At 43.7% G+C, this 19619-nt stretch overlaps 1 protein-coding gene across 1 annotated transcript; it reads left to right on the plus strand.

The window, feature by feature from the left end:
• The first annotated feature begins 385 nt into the window (after positions 1-385).
• Positions 386-19519, plus strand: LOC136678263 (beta-secretase 2-like). Its single transcript, XM_066656247.1, has 9 exons — positions 386-782; positions 8115-8203; positions 9755-9971; positions 14286-14417; positions 14915-15049; positions 15617-15718; positions 15951-16100; positions 17463-17631; positions 17974-19519. Exons 1-9 carry the CDS (start codon positions 504-506, stop codon positions 18210-18212), a joined length of 1512 nt encoding a protein of 503 aa, XP_066512344.1. The 5' UTR covers positions 386-503; the 3' UTR covers positions 18213-19519.
• Positions 19520-19619: the final 100 nt, after the last annotated feature.

Consider the following 19619-nt stretch of genomic DNA (forward strand, 5'->3'; position numbering starts at 1 on the left):
CCATACAATCCAGATTTGCCACTAATGATTATCTGCCTGCTGTGATTAATCAGTAAAAGCGCCCCCTTCAGTGTGGTACTGCTTTATACAACAGGGGTGGGGTATAGGTTCTTTAAAAAGTTTGAGTGTCCTGGTCCTCGTGGTAGGTTGGTAGGCGGAGTAGGGGCTGATGGGCGGAGCAGTGTTTGGTGGGAGGAGCTGTGGTTGGAGGACAGAAAAGCGGCTGGTGGGCGGAGCAGTGTTTGGTGGTGGGAGGAGCTGTGGGGTTGTGGGCATGGCTGCACGGCTCGGGGCTGCTGCACTGTTTGCTGAGCGTCACATCCGTGAGGTGGAGGTTTTTATACCAGAGTTCAGGAAGTTTTATGAGTTCTGGAGCGCATACTGAGTGAGTTTCGGTCACGGTTCATTTCCTGCTTCGGTTCCGTCTGAGAATGGGCAGCTGCGCAGAGAGTTCAGTCGGAGTCTGGGTCCGAGCCTGAGAGTATCCGCAGACCGAGGAGAAGATGCTGCTGATCCGGGAACTGCTGCTCTGCCTCTGCGCCTCCGCGGCTCTCGGGCTTTACCGGATCCGCCTGAATATCACCCCGACTCGAGCATTCAACAGCTCGGAGCAGCTCGAGGCTTTGGAGTGGAACCAGGCGGCGCCGGAGAGCGCTGGGTCTCTGGCTCTGGCCTCGGACCCTGCGGGAACAGTCAGCTTCTTAGATATGGTCAACAACCTGAGGGGCGACTCGGGACGAGGGTATTACATGGAGATGGTCATCGGAACCCCGGGACAGAAGGTGGGTCATTTCAGAGAGAGAGTCTTAAATGAGCCTGAGCCAGGTCTGGGGTCAGCTGACAGGTCACTCCTGCTTCCCAGTTTTAGTTCAATTTTAGATCCACGACCACCGAGCTTTCATTGTTCATTTCTGGAAGGACACTCGCAGCTGAACGCTCTTCCACTGTTCCACAAGCTTTAAAACCCCTTCAGCAGCAGCAGCAGACCCACATTCTTCCTCCTATAACCAGTGTCCCACCGCTGCTCGTTTTAATAGTTTGTTTTTGTGTTTAAGGTTCTAGTGTCCAGCCCCTGAGAGTAAACAGTCCACCAAAAACTCATCCTTATTAAATCTGCGCTCTTATGGATAAACGGGTGTCTACAAACTTTGGAACTGTAGCGTAAGCCTCAATCAACGTGTGCTCCATAGAACATCATCACCCCAGGTTTCAGGAAGTGTGGAGTAAGGTATTAACTTTATTAAAGCCGAAGGGGAAATCCACTGAATTTTTCCTAATTGAGTGGCTCTAATTGATGCTAACTCCAGCCCAAAGTTGAGAATGTTTGGCTGGAATCTCCCAGCTCTGCTCCTGCTGAGCAGGCTTAAGTTATCTGGCTAAACTGAGAAATCCTGCTTTGTGGAATAGCCCACTGCACTCATCTGTGAATAGACCCTGACCTGTGCAGTATTTCCAGTTTTTTTTATTTGTAACATTCCTTGTTTTGAAATAAGACTCTGAGTAAGTAGGTTGTCATTCTTCAAGTTTTAAAACACAGAGAAACAGAGCCTTATAGTTTGTGTTGTGTTAAATGTACAAGGCCTGTCAAAGCTGAGCGGCTTTTCAGAACAAGGCCCGTCATTTACATAAAACCATTCTTAAAGCCACAGTAACAGACACGGCTCGCTTTAGAGAGAAATGGAATCATTGTCACTTTCCAAAAGGGGAAAAAAAAACTTTCTCCAAAATATTAACTTCACAGGAGAACGGGAAAAGACCGTCTTAATTTTAAAAAGATGTCAATGTAAAAAGGTTCCAAGGTAATTTTGGATCATTTCTATTGGTTCATTTATTGTCAAATTTACACACAGTCCAATTCATGTAGTAAACTAAACATCCACAAACGTGAAGAAACATTTTTATGGACAGTGGTTATCTAGAAACATCTTGTTTTGGAGAATAAACCACACGAGTCCGAGGGGAGGAGAGGAAATGAGGTGCTGCAGTGGTAATGACTGTCTCTTTAAGGCTGTGGGTCTGAGGGCAGCATGTGATGTGAGCGCCCCCCGGCAGCACGAGGGAGACCAAGGCTTCCTTCATAGGTCTGAGGTGGGAATGTAAGCTGGACCTCACATGAGTTCACATGACACCGGGCCTCGGGCCGGAGCTCTGCAGGCAGCTGACTGAGATTAGACCAAGGGAAAAAAAACAAAAAAAAAAAAACAGCTCCTCAGTGTAAGGGAGCCACCCAAAAGCCACAATATTAAAAGCATTTCCTCCTTATCAGCTCCCCTGACCACTGACGTTGTGATGTTTTGTTAGTATGTGTTGTGCTGGTGCGAGTGGATCAGACACAGCAGTGCTGCTGGAGTTTTTAAACCCTGTGTCCACTCTCTGTCCACTCTGTGAGACACTCCTCCCTCGTTGGTCCACCTTGTAGATGTAAAGTCAGAGACAGTAGCTCATCTGTCGCTGCACGGTGTGTGTCGGTCGTCCTCTAGTCCTTCATCTGTCGGCTGGATGTCGGCACTGAGGGGTTTAAAAACTCTGAACAACTTGTACAATCACAACACGCCACCACGTCAGTGTCACTGCAGCCCTGAGAATAATCCACCCCCCAAATCAGGGGGTCCTGATCTTTGAAGATCAAGTGGACAGGGGGAAAATGAAGTATGCAGAGCAACACAAGGAATACAGTCTGTAACTGTAGAACTACAGAGAGACTGGAGTGGACAGTGAGGTGTCAGTAAGGGTACAGTGAGGGGTTAGCAGACAGTGGTCACACCTGAGGTCAGGAATCACCCTGTGATAGATGTGTCATGTGAGTGTTACTTCAAAAACCCTGTGTTTATTTAAAGGCATGTGGATGCATCAGGCTCGTTATCCCATCTCCTCACATCTCAGCCATTTCTCCTGTCCTGGGAACAAAGAGGTGTGTGGGTGTGTGTGTGTGTGTGTGTGTGTAACCTGTGCCGGGGTCTCTGTGGATGTGTGATGAATGGCACTTGTGTTAATTGAGGCGGGGGTCTGTAATTGTGGAATCCGTGGAGTGGCTCACAGCTGCTAATTGCTACAAACAGGTAGCAGATGTGTTAGTGGCGGCAGAGCGGCAGTAATTAGCTCAGCATCTCAATGAGGGACAATTAAACCCGGCGCGCTACAGCAGAGCGGAAGAATGGAGGGGATGAGTGTCGGATGAGTGGTAGATTAAATCAATGTTACGGACCCCCAGAGCGTCCATATTTTGCACATTGCTGGCCATTTGGTTACGGCTGCGGCACTCCAGCCCTGTGTTGTTGGAGAAGAACACTACTGGAGCTTTTCCACTGCAGTGTCCCTTCTCTGCTCGACTGGGCTATACTAGGCTTTTTATGCTTCTCCATCAGGTAAATTTGGTCCTAGTCCCTGGAACCTGTTTTTTTTTCTCCTTCCTATTCTCTCATTGTTCACAGTAAGCAGTGTAAGGACTAAATGGTGACGTATAAACCTTGCAGAGCGCAGTTTGTCCAGAGGGACTTGTCACTCTATGCAGACATCCAGCACAAACTGGCCATCTGTAAAAATTTCCAAGCTACAGCAGAGATTACATTTGTTTTTATCCAACTCACAATGGCAGCGTAAAATTACGCCGTGGTCTTTTGGATTGGTGTTCAAAAAAGAATCCAGTGAGATCTGGTTGTTACTGGATGTTACTACTGCTACATACAAAGAATGAGCAAGCTCTACAGATCTCTCTGAACTGATGACGCCGCTGCGTTAAGTCCCAAACTACAACAACACACAACAACACGCTTGACATTAACATCGCCATTGTAGCCTAAACTTCCAAAGCCCTGGCTTCAACCACATTGCCATAAACTGGTTCCAGAACACTGTGGGTTGTCTCTCGGCCCCAGCTGCAGGGTCTCTGGGTCCTAGTGATGGGAATTTCGGCTCTTTTTGAGGAGCCGGCTCTTTTGGCTCAACTCTTCATAAAGAGCCGGCTCTTTCGGCTCCTAATTGGCTCTTAGTTTTACCACTTATTTCCACTGGTACAGAACAATATTACCTACATTTAACATGACTATATGGACAAACTATTATTGTTCAATATTAAAAATAATAAATAGTGTTGCAATGGCCAGTTGTTTTATGTCTGTCTTGTAATAACTCACTGATTGCACTCACACATTCAATTGTATAAATAACTGGATTTTTATTTAAACACCTCAATAAAAAATCACTTGTAAACTCTGAAATATAGCCAATGGAACCCAAAAGGTAGGTATTACAAAATACCTTATTAAATTAAATAATCATCCATTTCTGGGTAATAAAATAAACAAATACTCTGCAAAGTGCAAAACAGCAGCATTCAACGGAAGTCATTAAAACAACCACAACTGTCAACAAACATTTAACTGATTTAACATCTTCTTCAACTATTTTTGGAAGGCAGATTGGCATTCAGGAAAACCAAATGTCTTGGAGGGTTGGAGCTTGCTTGTTGTTCTCTGATTGGTTGAATGAGAAGCCTTACAAAAATAATTGCTCCGTCTTGGACGGGAACCGGCTCTCATCGTTCACTTACAAGAGCCGGCTCTTTGAACCGGTTCGTTCGCGACCGACACATCACTACTGGGTCCTGAGTGGAATCCTGTCTGTGAGGAATGTGGTGTGTTCTCACAATTCCTTCCCTTCGAGGATCCAACACTGTCACTGAAGTCACTATAGGTGACTAAAGAGGTGAACCCTAACCATCCCCCTGTACAGCTGCTGGTCATAAAATTAGAAGATCATGAAAAAGTTGATTTATTTCAGTAATTCCATTCAAAATTGAAACTTGTATATGATATTCATTCATTACACAGACTGATATATTTCAAGTGTTTATTTCTTTTAAGTTGATGATTATAACTGACACCTAATGAAAACCTCAAATTCAGTTTCTCAGAAAATTAGAATATTGTGAAAAGGTTCAATATTGAAGACACCTGGTGTCACACTGTAATCAGTGAACTAACTCAAAACACCTGCAAATGCCTTTAAATGGTCTCTCAGTCTAGTCAGCAGTCTTGCCCATGATTGTGCAGCCTACAGATTAGACAGTTGTCCAAAAGACAATCATTGACACACAAGCAGAGCAACACACAAAAGATCATTGTAAAGAGTCTGCTGTTCACAGAGCTGTGTTCAAGCACATTAATAGAGAGGCGAAGGGAAGGAAATGATGTGGTAGAAACAAGTGTACAAGCGATAACCGTACCCTGGAGAGGATTGTGAAACAAAACCCATTCAAAAATGTGGGGGAGATTCACAAAGACTGGACTGCAGCTGGAGTCAGTGCTTCAAGAACCACCACCACACAGACGTATGTAAGACATGGGTTTCAGCGTCACATTCCTTGTGTCGAGCCACTCTTGAACAAGAGACAGTGTCAGAAGCGTCTTACCCCTGGGCTGGACTGCTGAGTGGCCCACAGGAGATGCCATAAATTAAGAACAGGACTGTACACAGTGCCACAGCTACCAGAACCTGGTTTAAGGACCATGGTCTCCCTGTTCTTTATTGGTCAGCAAACTCACCTGACCTTAACCCCGTAGAAAATCTATGGCATATTGCGAAGAGGAAGATGTAACCCAACAATACAGAAGAGCTGAAGGCCCCTATCAGAGCAACCTGGGCTCTCCTATTACACCTCAGCAGTGCCACAGACTGATCCACTCCACGCCGCGCCGCATTGCTGCAGTAATTCAGGCAAAAGGAGCCCCAACTAAATACAGAGTGCTGTACATGCTCATATTTTAAAGTTGGCCAGCGTTTCTAAAAATCCTTTATTTGTACTGTTCTTAAGTAATATTCTAATTTTCTGAGATACTGAATTTGAGGTTTTCATTGGTTGTCAGTTATAATCATCAAATTAAAAGAAATAAACACTTGAGATATATCAGTCTGTGTGTAATGAATGAGTAGAATATACAAGTTTCACTTTTTGAATGGAATTACTGAAATAAATCAACTTTTTCATGATATTTTAATTTTATGACCAGCACCTGTATATATTTTGTGGCTGGTTCCTCTGGGCAGCTGAGGGTCAGACCGCTCACAACAACTACAACTGAAAGGAGAATTCATGTATTTTCTGCATAATTAAAGGATTAAGGGTTATGAACATGGTGAGTGATGATGTGTTAATATACTGAAGCAGTTAATAAGTTTCTGAACAAGGAGCTGTTTCTCACTGAAGCAGTGGATGATTCTCTTTAATCCAATGAAAGCAGATCTTCTCAGAGCTGAGGAACACATGCATATTAAACAGCACAACAAAACTCTGATTGTCTTTGGGGTGTGTACACTCATGTGAGTGTCTGCTGTCCGAGGCAGCAGTGATTATGGGCAGAGAGATGAAGGTAGTGATTAAAACACACTGGTCTGGTTGGACGAGAACCGGAGAAACATTCCCTCATTCCCTTATGCCGAGTACAGGATGAAGGCCTGTCTGAATCCCCTGTTATTCCATTCTCCAGGGAAACATCTTCTTTAACACAGAAAGATTTTCCTGCCTTGAATCAGTGAACATCTGGAACAAGAACCTCAGGGCCTGCTGGAGCTTAGAAGATCCTGATGCTCTCTGCAGTTTTAGTTCTTGTTTATGGGGGAGGACTGAGAGAAATCTCCAAAGAGAAATGGTTAAAAATAGCAGCTTAACTAAGAGAGAGTGAATTAATCCCACCTTTACTCTACTGAGGTAACGATGCTGGGTTGATTGGAGATGGGGCGGTGTGCAGTGAGGTGGAGCCCGTTGGGAGGGGGTAGTGGGGGGTGTTATTGTGAGTTAACGATGAGTAATGCCCGTTATAGCCCCTCTGCTTCTCGGCACAATGGCACCGCTCTGTTATCTCATTAGTTCCCCCTCGTTTAACCCACGCTCCAGCAACATTATTCCAACCACTTGCTAACATGCGCCTGCCAAACACCAGCAATGTGTGGAGAGGTTCGGGTGGGTGGGGGGGGCATTGAGACAAAGACGAGAGAGGAAGAGAAGAACGGAGGGACACTAGAAAGCAAGGTGCCTAAGCAAGAAAGAGGGGGAGTGATGGGGAAAGAGAAAGGAAAAGAAAATGATGGGAGAGAGGAAAAAGAAGAGAGTGGATTACAGGGAGAATGAACAGCAGCTGAAATGATTCTGATTAATCTCTTGTGAAATCCACAGCCACTGTTAAAGGGTAAATACACCACATTAACACTAGTTTATATCACAACAGGAGCATTGCCGTCACTCACTGCTTCTCTCTGCACTTTTCTAATGTCAGAACTAAACCCTGTCCCTGAATCTCTGTTCCAGAGGTAATGAGGAGCTGAATCACTGGGAGCTGAACACAGTACATGGTTTTCCACAATATGAGCCCTTTAAAACTATATGGAACAGTGTAGGGCTGGGCAGTTAATCGAAAATTAATCGAAATCGACGTTCAGAACTTCTAATAAGCCTAATCTTGTCTATATTATATCAGTAATAATATGGAGTAAGATTATATCCATTGATTTTATTCTGTGATGTCCCCACTGTTTATTCATGTACTGTCCCTTTAAAACCACGCTACCAAGCTGGGTCATGTGATTCTGTGCTCATCTGCCACGTGGAAGCAACCTAAACGCAGAGGACGACGGAGTATCTCAAGCAGCTTGTACCAAAGAAAAACACAGAGCTACATAAAAAAAAAAAAAACTGTCAAATACAAAACCAAAATAATCGTGGTAAAATGTTAAATTATTAGTGATATTGATTTGCGCTCATATCACCCAGCACTAGAACAGTGTGTAGAGCTCTAGCAGAATGAAAAAATATAATAAAGGTTCTAAAGAGATTTTGTGTAGCATATAATTTTATCTAAAATGTCAAAAATTCTCCACACTTTTCATTTCATGGTAACTGTTGTGTATTATTAAAATCACGATTTACATTTTTAGATTATTTCTTGTTGAATAAAATGACAAAGTATGAATGTTCGTACATATAGGGGCTGAGCTGGGCGTGGACCCCAGTGACGGGTGGTGGTCTGGGAAGGTGTGTGGGGCTGAACTGGGTGCGGACACCGGTGCCCAGTGGAGGTCAGTGATTGATCAGTCTGACTGTGCTACCGTTTGTGTTTCAGCTGAATATCCTGGTTGACACTGGGAGCAGTAACTTTGCGGTGGCTGCGGCTCCTCACCCCTACATCACCACCTTCTTCAACACAGCTCTGTAAGGCCACACCCACCACCGAAGCTTATCTTTCACAACTCTGACCATGCCCTTACGGCTCTGAGTGAGCTTTACTCTGTTTAGTCACCCTGAGTTTGCTTTGAGATTGTTTATCCTGACTCCACCTCATCAAACACACTTTTACAGCCACTTTTCTATCTAGAAATCTATGAGGTGTTAATTCTCCTGACTCCTTGGAAACTTTTTCTTTCAGCTTTTGTCATTAAATAATGATATTTTTAAATAAGTATTTGATACACTGCCAAATGTAGAGGTCTGGCATTTTTATTGTAGGTACACTCTAACTGTGAGAGACATTGTATGATTTTTTAAATAATTAATTAGCATTTTATTCCATGAAATAAGTATTTGATCACCTACCAACCAGCAAGTAGGAAACAGACCTGTTAGTTTTTCTGTAGGAAGCCCTCCTATTCTGCACTAATTACCTGTATAAACTGCACCTGTTTGAACTCGTTACCTGTATAAAAGACACCTGTCCACACACTCAGTCAATCACACTCCAAACTCTCCACCATGCCCAAGACCAAAGAGCACAAGGCTGGGGTGTGCTGGACAGTAGGCAGCAGCTTGGTGAGAAGACAACAACTGTTGCTGCAATTATTAGAAAAGATGACTGTCAGTCTTCCTCAGTCTGGGGCTCCATGCAAGATCTCACCTGGTGGGGTAAGGATGATTCTGAGAAAGGTCAGGAATCAGCCCAGAACTACACGGGAGGACCTGGTCAATGATCCGAAGAGAGCTGGGCCCACAGTCTCCAAGATGACCGTTAGTAACACACTACGCCGTCATGGATTAAAATCATGCAGGGCACGCAATGTCCCCCTGCTCACGTCAGCAAATGTCCAGGGCCGTTTGGAGTTCACCAGTGACCATCTGGATGATCCAAAGGAGGCATGGGAGAAGGTCATGTGGTCAGATGACACCAAAATACAGCTTTTGGGTATCAACTCCACTCGTTGTGTTTGAAGGAAGAAGGATGAGTACAACCCTAAGAATGCTGCCCCAACCGTGAAGCATGGGGGTGGAAACATCATAATTTGGGGGTGCTTTTCTGCACAAGAAAATCTTTGGAGGGAGCTGAAACTCAATGTTGCCCAGCGACTGCCCCAAAACCTGAAAGATCTGGAGAAAATCTGTATGGAAGAGTGGGCCAAAATAGTGTGTGCAAGAACTACAGAAAACGTCTGACCTCTGTAACTGCAAACAAAGGTTTCTGTACCAAATATTAAGCTCTGTTTTCCTATTGTATCAAATACTTATTTCATGCAATAAAAAGCTAATAAATTTATTTTTCAGATTTTTCTCAATGTTCTATTATTATTTTTTAAAAGATTCCGTCTCTCACAGTTGAAGTGTACCTATGAGAGTTTATCGAATTTCCAATTTTCACAGTTTTGAGTTGGTCCACAGAAGTGTGTGAGGTTTTTTTTTTTTTTTTTTTTTTTAGGGTGGTGAGGAGGATTGTTGGAGCCTCAGTTGTCTCCTAAACAGCAGGGGGCATTCTAATCATGTTTCTGTATTCCACAGCTCCAGCACCTATAGGACGGGTGGGAGGCCGGTGTTGGTCCGGTACATACAGGGGAACTGGGAGGGGCAACTGGGCTCTGACCTGATCTCCATCCCTCAAGGTCTCAACAGCTCCATCACCGTCAACATCGCTGCCATTCTCGCCTCTGACGGGTTCTTTCTCCCTGGCATCAACTGGCAGGGCATTCTGGGCCTGGCGTACCCTTCACTGGCTCGGGTAAGGAGAGAGAGAGAGAGAGAGAGAGAGAGAGAGAGAGAGAGAGAGAGAGAGATATTTACACTGCTTTTATTAAAAGAAAACTAACTATATACAAAACATTCCACACTTTAGAAGGGAAAAAAACACTCCCTCAAACCCACCCCTGACAGTCCTTCATTAAGAAAGCTCCCTCTGTCCAAGAATGGGAGGGACATCAAACACACATCAGAAGAACTCCATCTTCAACACAATACAGTGCTTTGTCAATACACCACATGGTTTCAAATATTATAAAATCTAAACTAAAATATGCAAAATCCACCTTTTATCGGTATCGGTAAGTCCTTTTCCTCTCATCTTGTTTCTCCTAGTTAGCCATATTGCCAGCCTAGCCTGGCCAAATATATTTGTGTGTGTTTATATATAATATGCCCCTCAGAATAAACGCTCCAAAGGTTAAAACCAGTTCTAATCGTGAACAAAGTCTATTTAAAAAAACGAATAGTTCTGTCAAGATGGGAACAGTTTATGAAAAGACGCTGTACTCTCTCAGGCTGGGAGCAGAAAAGGCACCCCACATTTACCCCCTGGGCAAAGTGGGCAGTATGTGTATTCATGGCTATTGCACCATCAACGATCTGCCACTGCAGGTCTCCTGTCCTCTTGGGGACAGGCAGTTTGTTGAGGACACTCCACCTATCCTCACTTCAATGCACACTGTGCACAGAGCCTTCCCATCCGCCTCCTCAGCTCCTTGTGATTCATCAAAAAAAACTCCTGTACTTGTTGAGGCTGAACTTTCAGCACTTCACGCAGGAACTGCCCGAGAACTGTGTGTGGAGATTCCAGTCCTGTACTGACATCCACCCAGTGCCAACAGCCCCATCATGCTCAGCCTTGCATTCAGAATCCTCCTTATCAGCTTAGTGGAGTGCATAGAGTGGAGGGGTATTTTTATTATTAAATAAGGGCCCTTCCTACACCCATGGTGTTGGCTTCATCGTCGGCGCATCCAGAGGAAACCCACGTGGACATGGTGAGAACCAAAGCCCTCCCAGACAGTCACCCGGAGGGACTCGAACCCACAACCTCCAGGTCCCTGGAGCTGTGACAGCGAAACTACCTGCTGCACCACAGTGCCACCCCAGATCTAATTTAAAAAAATAAATGCTGATCAAGCCCCATTCATCCAACTACAGCAGTCTTTGTGCCACTGTCAAACGGAAGGTTTGACTATTTCTGCCAGCAGACCAGCAGGGTCATTCAGGACAGCCTTCCTGTGCCACAGGGTAGATGCTACGAGGTTGTTAATTACAAGCACTCTACCAGTGTAATATATTTGTGTCAGCAGCCATTTCCAACGCTCTGGTCTCTTGGTTACTGATGTCAGTACACCATCCCAGTTTTTCTGAGTCCAGTTAAATGCCCAGCACTTTGAAGCCCATCCTACTCCACTGTAGTACCCCAGGCAGTTGTGGTGGTTCTGCAGTTTCCCAAAGACCACAATATATATTTAAGCATCCTCCAGCTGTTGTGCATCTTTTCCATCACGAACAAATACAGACTCATCGTCTGCATGTGATGAAACTGCAATACATGGCAGCCCACAAATACTTACTCCATTAACTTTATTCCGCATCAGCCGCAGCTGAGGCTCTATGGCAAGGGAGTATAGCAGTCCTGCCGTGGGACATCCTTGTTGGATTCCTCTCCCTAACTCAACTGGTCTGGATAACCCCCCTCCCACTCTTACCAGGCAGGTGACACCAGTGTACAGCATCTTCACACACTTAATAAAGTTCTCTTTCAAAGCCAACACTTGACAATGTATTAAAAATATATCTATGATCAACTCGGTCGAAAGCTTTTTCTAAGGAGATCAGTCCAATATCAATAGGAGTAATCTGTGCCAATTCCAGAACAGATCAAGTATCAAGTATTGATTGACCAGGAAAGCAGTACGCTTGGTCGTGATGTACCATTTTGTAAAGCTTATCTTTCAATCTATTGGCTAAGGCTTTGGAGAACATGTTATAACCTGTACACAACAGCCCAAGTTTTTCAAATCAGACAAATCTCCTTTGTTGGACAAAAGAAGCTGTTAAGCGCTGTTCTCCTACAACTGAGGGGCAGCTCACCATTCATTATACATTCAGACAACATTAAATATAGGTCATAACCAATCAGCTCCCAAAAGGTTGTTTAAATTCCACCGGCAAGCCATCAATGCCCAGGTCTGAAACACACCAATCTTAAGCTCCTCTGGAGTCAGAGCAGACTGTAACAAGTTCAGATCTTTAAAAGTTTAGGCAGGTCAGCCAACAGTGTTTTGTACACATACATTGTCACATGTGTCTGTATTGTACACGTCAAAGTAAAATTCAAATGCTCTGTCCCATTTAATTCATGTTAAATGGCGAACAACAATTGGACATGTACAAAGCATGAATCTGCTTGCTTTCATTGTATTGTTTTCAAGATGAAAAAACAAGGTACCTGGAGCATCCATGTCTTTCGAAGTTTTTGATATTTAGCTTTTACATTTTTGCTTTGCTTTAAGAGGAATGCGTCCATATTGTGGCACAATCCCTCATTCTTCCTGTTTGCCCACAATTTGTTGCAACTGAGCTATATTTTGTCCAAGAGTTGCAATCGCTTGTTTACCTCTGATGTAAAATATGAGGTAGACTTTTGACCAAACAACCTGATCTGAACTTTCCCTACATCCCACCACTGTCTAAAGGAGGTGAAATACACTTTTCTATCTACGATCTAAACCAAAAAAGTCAAAAGCCGGAGCATAAGTCTAAATCTTGTCAAAGCTTTACATTAAACAGAACAGAACCAGAAGACACCAGTAGTGTTGCGCAAACCTATCCGTCAAACTATATAAATTCAGGCTTTTATGTACAACTGTGAACACAGTACTTCTTTAACCTGGACCGTCTTTTTGGGTGAGAGCGCCATAAGGGTCTAAAATTTTAGCAGCATGCTGTGCCGGACTAATATACATTTTTGGGAATCAGGAAAAAACTATTCAAAGATCCTAGAAATTGTTGATTTCCGAGAGTGTATAAACATCATCTGTCTGTCTGTTCTCTGCAGTAGATGCTTCAGGTTGTCTAGGCAAACTAGGCTGGAATATCAGACAAGTCTGAGCAGTCTGAGATCACTCTCTCGGGCTCAGACTCAACTTCCTTAAACCATCCCATGAGTTCTTCTCATTGCTTATGCTTATGCTTACGCAGTGTGTATGCTGCTCTAATATTTGCCTTTCATTCACAGTTAATGAGTCAATAAGTCACTGGCTTATTGCTTTTAAACTGGGCTTTCCTGTTTGCCAGTATGAACTTCCACAGTAACAGTAGGAATGAGCTCCTCATGTGTGTTTACATTGTTACTTCTAACTGTACCATCAGCGCCATTAAAAGTTTTAGGAGTGTTTTGTTGGCGGCTGAACATCAGGAGTCTTTTATTCAACAGTACGTCAGGGTTCAGGTCTATTCTTTTGCTTCAGCTGCGTCCTCTATATGCTCTATACGCCCCTCAAACGGCCAGAAACAGGTTTGCACCAACTACACTAACTTTATTCTAAAAAATTAATAAAAAATATCAAACGTATATAGGCAAGAAGAGCTGGCAGTGTCTCTGTATCGACTGACCTTTCTTTCATTCTTTCTTTCTGTACAGCGCATTACTCAGTAATACAGACTTCCAGTGATTGTAGGAAATTGTGGACTATTAATGCAAGACCGACCAAGCTAAAAGACCTTACAAAAATATAAGTGAAACTATAGATGCAAGAGCAAAGAACATTGCAGTGATAGACCATGCAAGAAGGTGCAAAAATATAGAAGGTCCTGAAATAAGGTCTCAATATGTGTAAACTGGCTAATACAGCTATTAGACTATATGTATATGAATCATATATAAGATCTTATACATCAAGAAGAGGAAAGTCTGAATGAGCTCGTAAGCCATTGGGGTTAGTTGCGATAACTGAACAGACCCAAGTCTAATTGCTCTTGGGGTGGAGGGAGGAGGATCTCTTGATTCTCACTAGCACTTTGGTCCATGGGTCGGAGAAATCCACACAGATAATGATGAGGTTCTGATGACTTAGACATGCATTAGCACAATACTAACCGGAGGTGTATTAGCTACCTTTTAGTTGTTTGCTTGGTTAGCTTTGTTAGCTTACAGCTAGAATGTAAACCTAAAACTGACGCCTCCGGACGCCCGACTGAACTCGGCTGATGGATGTTTGGCGTAAACTGATGATGAAACGAAGCTGCTTGACCTTCGCAAAACAAACTGCTGCTTTTCTCTCAGCCAGATCCATCTGTAGAGCCATTCTTCAACTCCCTGGTGCAGCAGACCAGCATTCCAGATGTCTTCTCTCTCCAGATGTGTGGAGCAGGAGTCTCCATCAGTGCTGTGTCCAGCCCAGCAGGGGGCAGCTTGGTGAGCACTAGACTTTCTTTTAATTTAACTAAAGATGGAAGTTTTACAGAGTCCTTGCCAGCTTCACCTCACCTCACCTCGCTTCCTCAGACCTGTGCCACAGCGGGTCACTCGCAGCACGTGGAGGAGGGAGAGCTTAGCCTCAGGGATATAATACAGAAGGTTTTATTGAGCAACTGTTTAATCTGTGTGGCACTGTGGTGCAGCAGGTAGTGTCGCAGTCACACAGCTCCAGGATCCTGGGGTTGTGGGTTCAAGTCCCGCTCCAGGGTAATCTCCAGATGCTTATCCACGACCTTTAACTGGAAAAGTGTTTACAGACAATGAATGAATGTTTGATCTGTGTAAAACCTGTGGATAATTGCCTTCTCTAGCTTTAAACTTCGGTGTGCACCTCTTAACTTAGATTCCAATATTTGTAACCAAGCTGCCTTCCAATACTGATCTAACAAAATGCAGGACAACTGTTGTTCATGATGACGATGACGATGTTTCAGATCTTGGGGGGCATTGAGCCCACCTTGTACCGGGGCTCAATGTGGTACACTCCAGTCCTGCAGGAGTGGTATTACCAGGTGGAGGTCCTGAAACTGGAAGTTGCAGACCACAGTCTGAACCTGGACTGCAGGGAGGTACTATAAAATATTTTATATACTTTGTGTGTGTTTAAAAATCAGACATTATTCATTTTCAGACTACATTCGTGTGCCTTAAGTCCGGGATATTAAAACAAGCTGTGTTCTGACTGGTGGTGCCTCATTAAGAAGTGGTCCACACTGAAGCACTCCTTTTGAACAGACAGAGCTGACCTGCTGGAGGCTGATAAGGGAAATGTGTTTTGGTTTTAGTGACTTCAGTACAGGTTTTTAATGGGTTTGTGTCCATATTTGGACGGTAAGGACAGGTAAATTTGACATTTGTGAAAGCACTGCTCCACCATAACATGCCTTAGCACAGCTCAGCCTCACGTTCTTATTGTTCTCCTCCGAAACAAATCCCCTCAGTCTAACATGTCCCTCTAGAGGGAGGGAAGAATAACAGATTGGACATTATAGAGACTTGAAAGGGGGAAGCAGCTCTGACTTTGCTGTTGCAAGGATATGAAAACACAACTGCTGATAAAGACATGAGAATAACAGAAAGACTTTATTTGCTGCAGGTCTTGACAAGTTTAACCCCTTCACCTTTGTTTTATTCAGTATAACACAGATAAGGCCATCGTGGACAGTGGGACGACGCTGCTTCGGCTTCCCACCAAGGTCTTCGATGCTGTGGTGGAGGCCATTGCACAGATGTCACTGGTATGTGTGAGTTGTCTTGTAATAGAAAGCTTTATGGATCATCAGAAAAAAATCTGTACCTCATTTTCCTTAAGCGCAGGTTTTTAAACATTAAGAATTAAGTTTTAAAGCATTTTCGTGTTTTTACTGCTGTCTCGCTTTAGTACTTAGCTTTTTCTTTGTGGAGGTAATTAATGTCTGCATCAGTTTTAGCAAGACATCACAGAGGTCATTAAAACTTGATCTCCCCCAGATCCAGGATTTCTCCTCAGGCTTTTTTACCGGGACGAAGCTGGTGTGTTGGGTAAAAGGAGAATCCCCCTGGAGCTTCTTCCCCAAACTCTCAATCTACCTCAGAGCAACCAACACCAGCCAGTCCTTCCGCCTGACTGTTCTCCCACAGGTCAAAGTCTATATATATATATACACACACACACTCAGCTGTCCTGATATTGATAGGATTGATTTTACTGTGGCATTTTTCTTTGTGTCTTGATGATTGTTATGGACCTTCATATCACAATAATGATAAAAATCTTCATCAGGAAGCCCCTATTTTAAAGCCATTGGATCTGATCTTTTTGAATGGAGTGGGCGGTAGAGGGTCCATATCAATGGCGTAGATTTGCTCTTGACATTGGTGGGGACCTATGAACCATCTTTAATTACATTTTTATTTTTTTTCTCCCCCCCTTTGCTCAGAGATAAAAAGTCAATGAAGGGAGCTGACAATTGGCAGTTTGTTGCGCAATTAATTTCCAAACCATGTTATTCCTAGCTAAAGACGATTTTAGCGAACTTGACTTTAAGTGACTTTTGAAAAGTCTCTTTGAAAAATAGCCACCTTCTTCATTTTTGCTGACATTCTCACTCACTTTTGACCCCCGTGTGTCACCCACGATGCTCCTGAGTCTTGCACAGTAACACCCGCTTATGACTGGAAAGTTTTCCTTCCAGTGTTGGCGCTGCTCACAACCAAACTACAGAGACTGTGACAGCAGGGAAAGGCCAATCACACTGGCCTTGTGTTACCAGTGTGTGTGTGTTTTGTTTTTTTTGTTTTTTTTCTTGAGGGGATCAAATTATTGGTGGGAAAAATTCAACTATTGATAATAATAATTATCAATAATTGCTGGATATTGGTGGGACACGTCACCTCTGTCCATGCTAACTCTACACCCTTGGTCCATATGAGATGTGTTCATTAAAACTGACTCTGAATCTCAGAAATCTTAAACCTTAACTGAGCAAGAAACTCAGAAGTCATTGAGGCTGCTCTTACCTTGTTTTGCAAAAGTAAAATTGTAATTAATTAAACAAGTTTATATAAAAGCGGGATGTTTGCCAGTTTCTGGTGAAACCGTTGGACTCCTGTATAAAGATTAACTGACTTGAGTGCAGAGTGGGCACATTTTCCTGGTTGCAACACAAAGTAGCACTAATTCAGCGAATTAACGGTTTTGTAACTGGACTCGGGGCTGACCATGTCGCTCTTAGGACAGAACACTTCCGTACAAATCAGACCAGACTGACTCACTGACACTGAGTGAGGCTTTAACCCAGAGCTCTACTTCACACACCTCGCTCCCTCTGAGTCCTCCAACCCAATCTGTAATGACTGCAGGTTCCAGAATGAGAATAGTTTTCTTGTGTGATGTGTGTGAAATGTGAAGAGACCCTGGTCCTGCTTGTGTAGTCTCACTGATAAATGCGGGTATTATAATTATGATTGGTTTTCTGTGTAAACACTGACCTCCATCCACAGCTTTACATCCAGCCGGTCACAGACGTGGACGGCACACTGAACTGCTTCCGATTCGGCATCTCCTCCTCCACCAACGACCTTGTGATTGGTGCCACTGTCATGGAAGGCTTCTACGTCGCTTTTGACCGTGCAAACAAAAGGGTCGGCTTCGCTGTGAGCTCCTGCGCAGGTGAGTGCACTCGGATCAGCTGCACTGGGTTAGGGTTAGGGTTGATTGTCCAGAGGGTGGCGCTGTTGTGGCAGCTGGTAGAAGGCAAGGCACGTTTATTTATAGAGCACCTTTCATACACAATAACCATTTTAAAGGGCTTTACAGAAACAACAGGAACCATAAAGAACAATTAGTTAAGATACATTAAAATAATTTATATGAAGACATGAAATGAATGTTTATGAAAGGTAAAGTGTAGCAGAGCCCTTCTACAGGAGGACAGCTTAGATTCGGAGACCTAAATGGGCTTGACACCATCCACACGGTGATGACCTCCTGCTCTTCTTCCTGTTGTTCCAGAGAGTAACGGGGAGCCGGTGTCTGAGATCGAGGGTCCGTTCCCGGCAGAAGGTGGCTGTGTGGGTGGTCTTTCGCTGCCGGAGCCTGTGCTGTGGGTGATTGCATATGCTCTGATGGGGCTATGTGCTCTGATCCTGCTGACCCTGCTGCTCCTGTTGCTCCTGCCCTGTAGCTGCCGTCGCCAACGAGACGGAGAGATAACTGACCAGTCCTCCCTCGTACGCCATCGCATCAAATGATGCCAGGGCCTGCCCTTGGGCTGAGGGACACCGAATGGGCCCTGGTCCTGACAAATCAGGTGGACTTCCTTCTTTAATTCATGATGTCAGAAGCTAAGCTTCAACCACAGAAGTGGTCATTACATTTATGGTCAGGAAAAATCCCTTAACCCCAAAAATACTTTACAGACTTTACAAGCAGATAACAACACACAGTTTACTTGGAAAACACAGGATAATGATCTCTCGGTCATCGATTTGTGGTAGCGATGGTGTCCACAGCACCGTGCTGATTCTGATTGTTCGGACACGGTTGTAGAAGCTGAATGTTTAAAACTGGTCGAGGTCGGAGTTAAACCTGCAGCTCAGCGTTTAGATCAGTGCACTCCTTCCAAACCGCGATCTCGATATGAACCACTCATCGCCCAGCCCTGGCAGGAGGTGCCCAAACATCTGCCTGTGGCTGTAAATGTGCGGTGAGATCCCAGCCGTCTGCTGTTTGACCGATGGAGACCACAGAGAGAACTGTATGAAGAGCACAACTCCAGGAGACAGAAGGTGATATGAAGACCATCCATGTCCAGAAGACACAGCTGTTTTTATTCTTCATCCTTTGGTGCTTTGGTGATTTTTGGTGAACCTTTTTAAATTTTGGAGATATATTTCAGACATTGCACATTTCCTCCAAGTTTTACCTGCCATTTTTTTTTATCAACCCTGGATTTCTGGTGTTTCTTGGTCACAGTTAAAATTATAAGCAGGTGTTTTTAGTTGTTGTGTAGTTTAAGTACGTTTTCATGAGTCGATTTATTAAAAAAAAAGAACCTGTAAAGTGATACCTTTTATTTATATTTCTAAAGTGGCAATCATTTCTTGAGGCGGAAAACTGGACAAAAGTCATACTGACATGAACCCGGTGAATTACTGATCCTTCAGTAACACCTGAAAGTGCCTCAGCGCTTCGGAGGTTTTATATTTGTGCACTCTAACTTTACACTGATCTATAAATTACTGCAAACCTCCGAGGAGTGAATGGTGTTTATGTAATAATTATAATTTAATATTTAACAGATGCCGAGGGTTGGTGGTAGTTGAATGTTAAGACGCTCAAATCAGCAGCTGCACTCATTGCAAAATTAAACTGAAATAAAATCTTTACCAAAGTGTGTTTCTGTGTATGTTTCATTCTGTTGCAGGTTCTTAGGGTCCTTGTGGGATGCTGTGGAAACTGTCCATAGGGTTGTGTGTCTCTCTCTCTCTCTCTGTCCAGGGTGTGTTCCAGCCACCCACTAATCTTTATGTATAATCTTTATGTACTGCTTTTAAACATAAATGCAGCTCAAACGGCTTCACAAAAAATTAATTATAATAAAAGTCATGGTTAAAAAGGAAAATTGAAGTGATTACAGATGAATGTCCACTTTAATA

This window comes from Hoplias malabaricus, chromosome Y, assembly GCF_029633855.1.
Source record: "Hoplias malabaricus isolate fHopMal1 chromosome Y, fHopMal1.hap1, whole genome shotgun sequence".
NCBI lineage: Eukaryota > Metazoa > Chordata > Actinopteri > Characiformes > Erythrinidae > Hoplias > Hoplias malabaricus.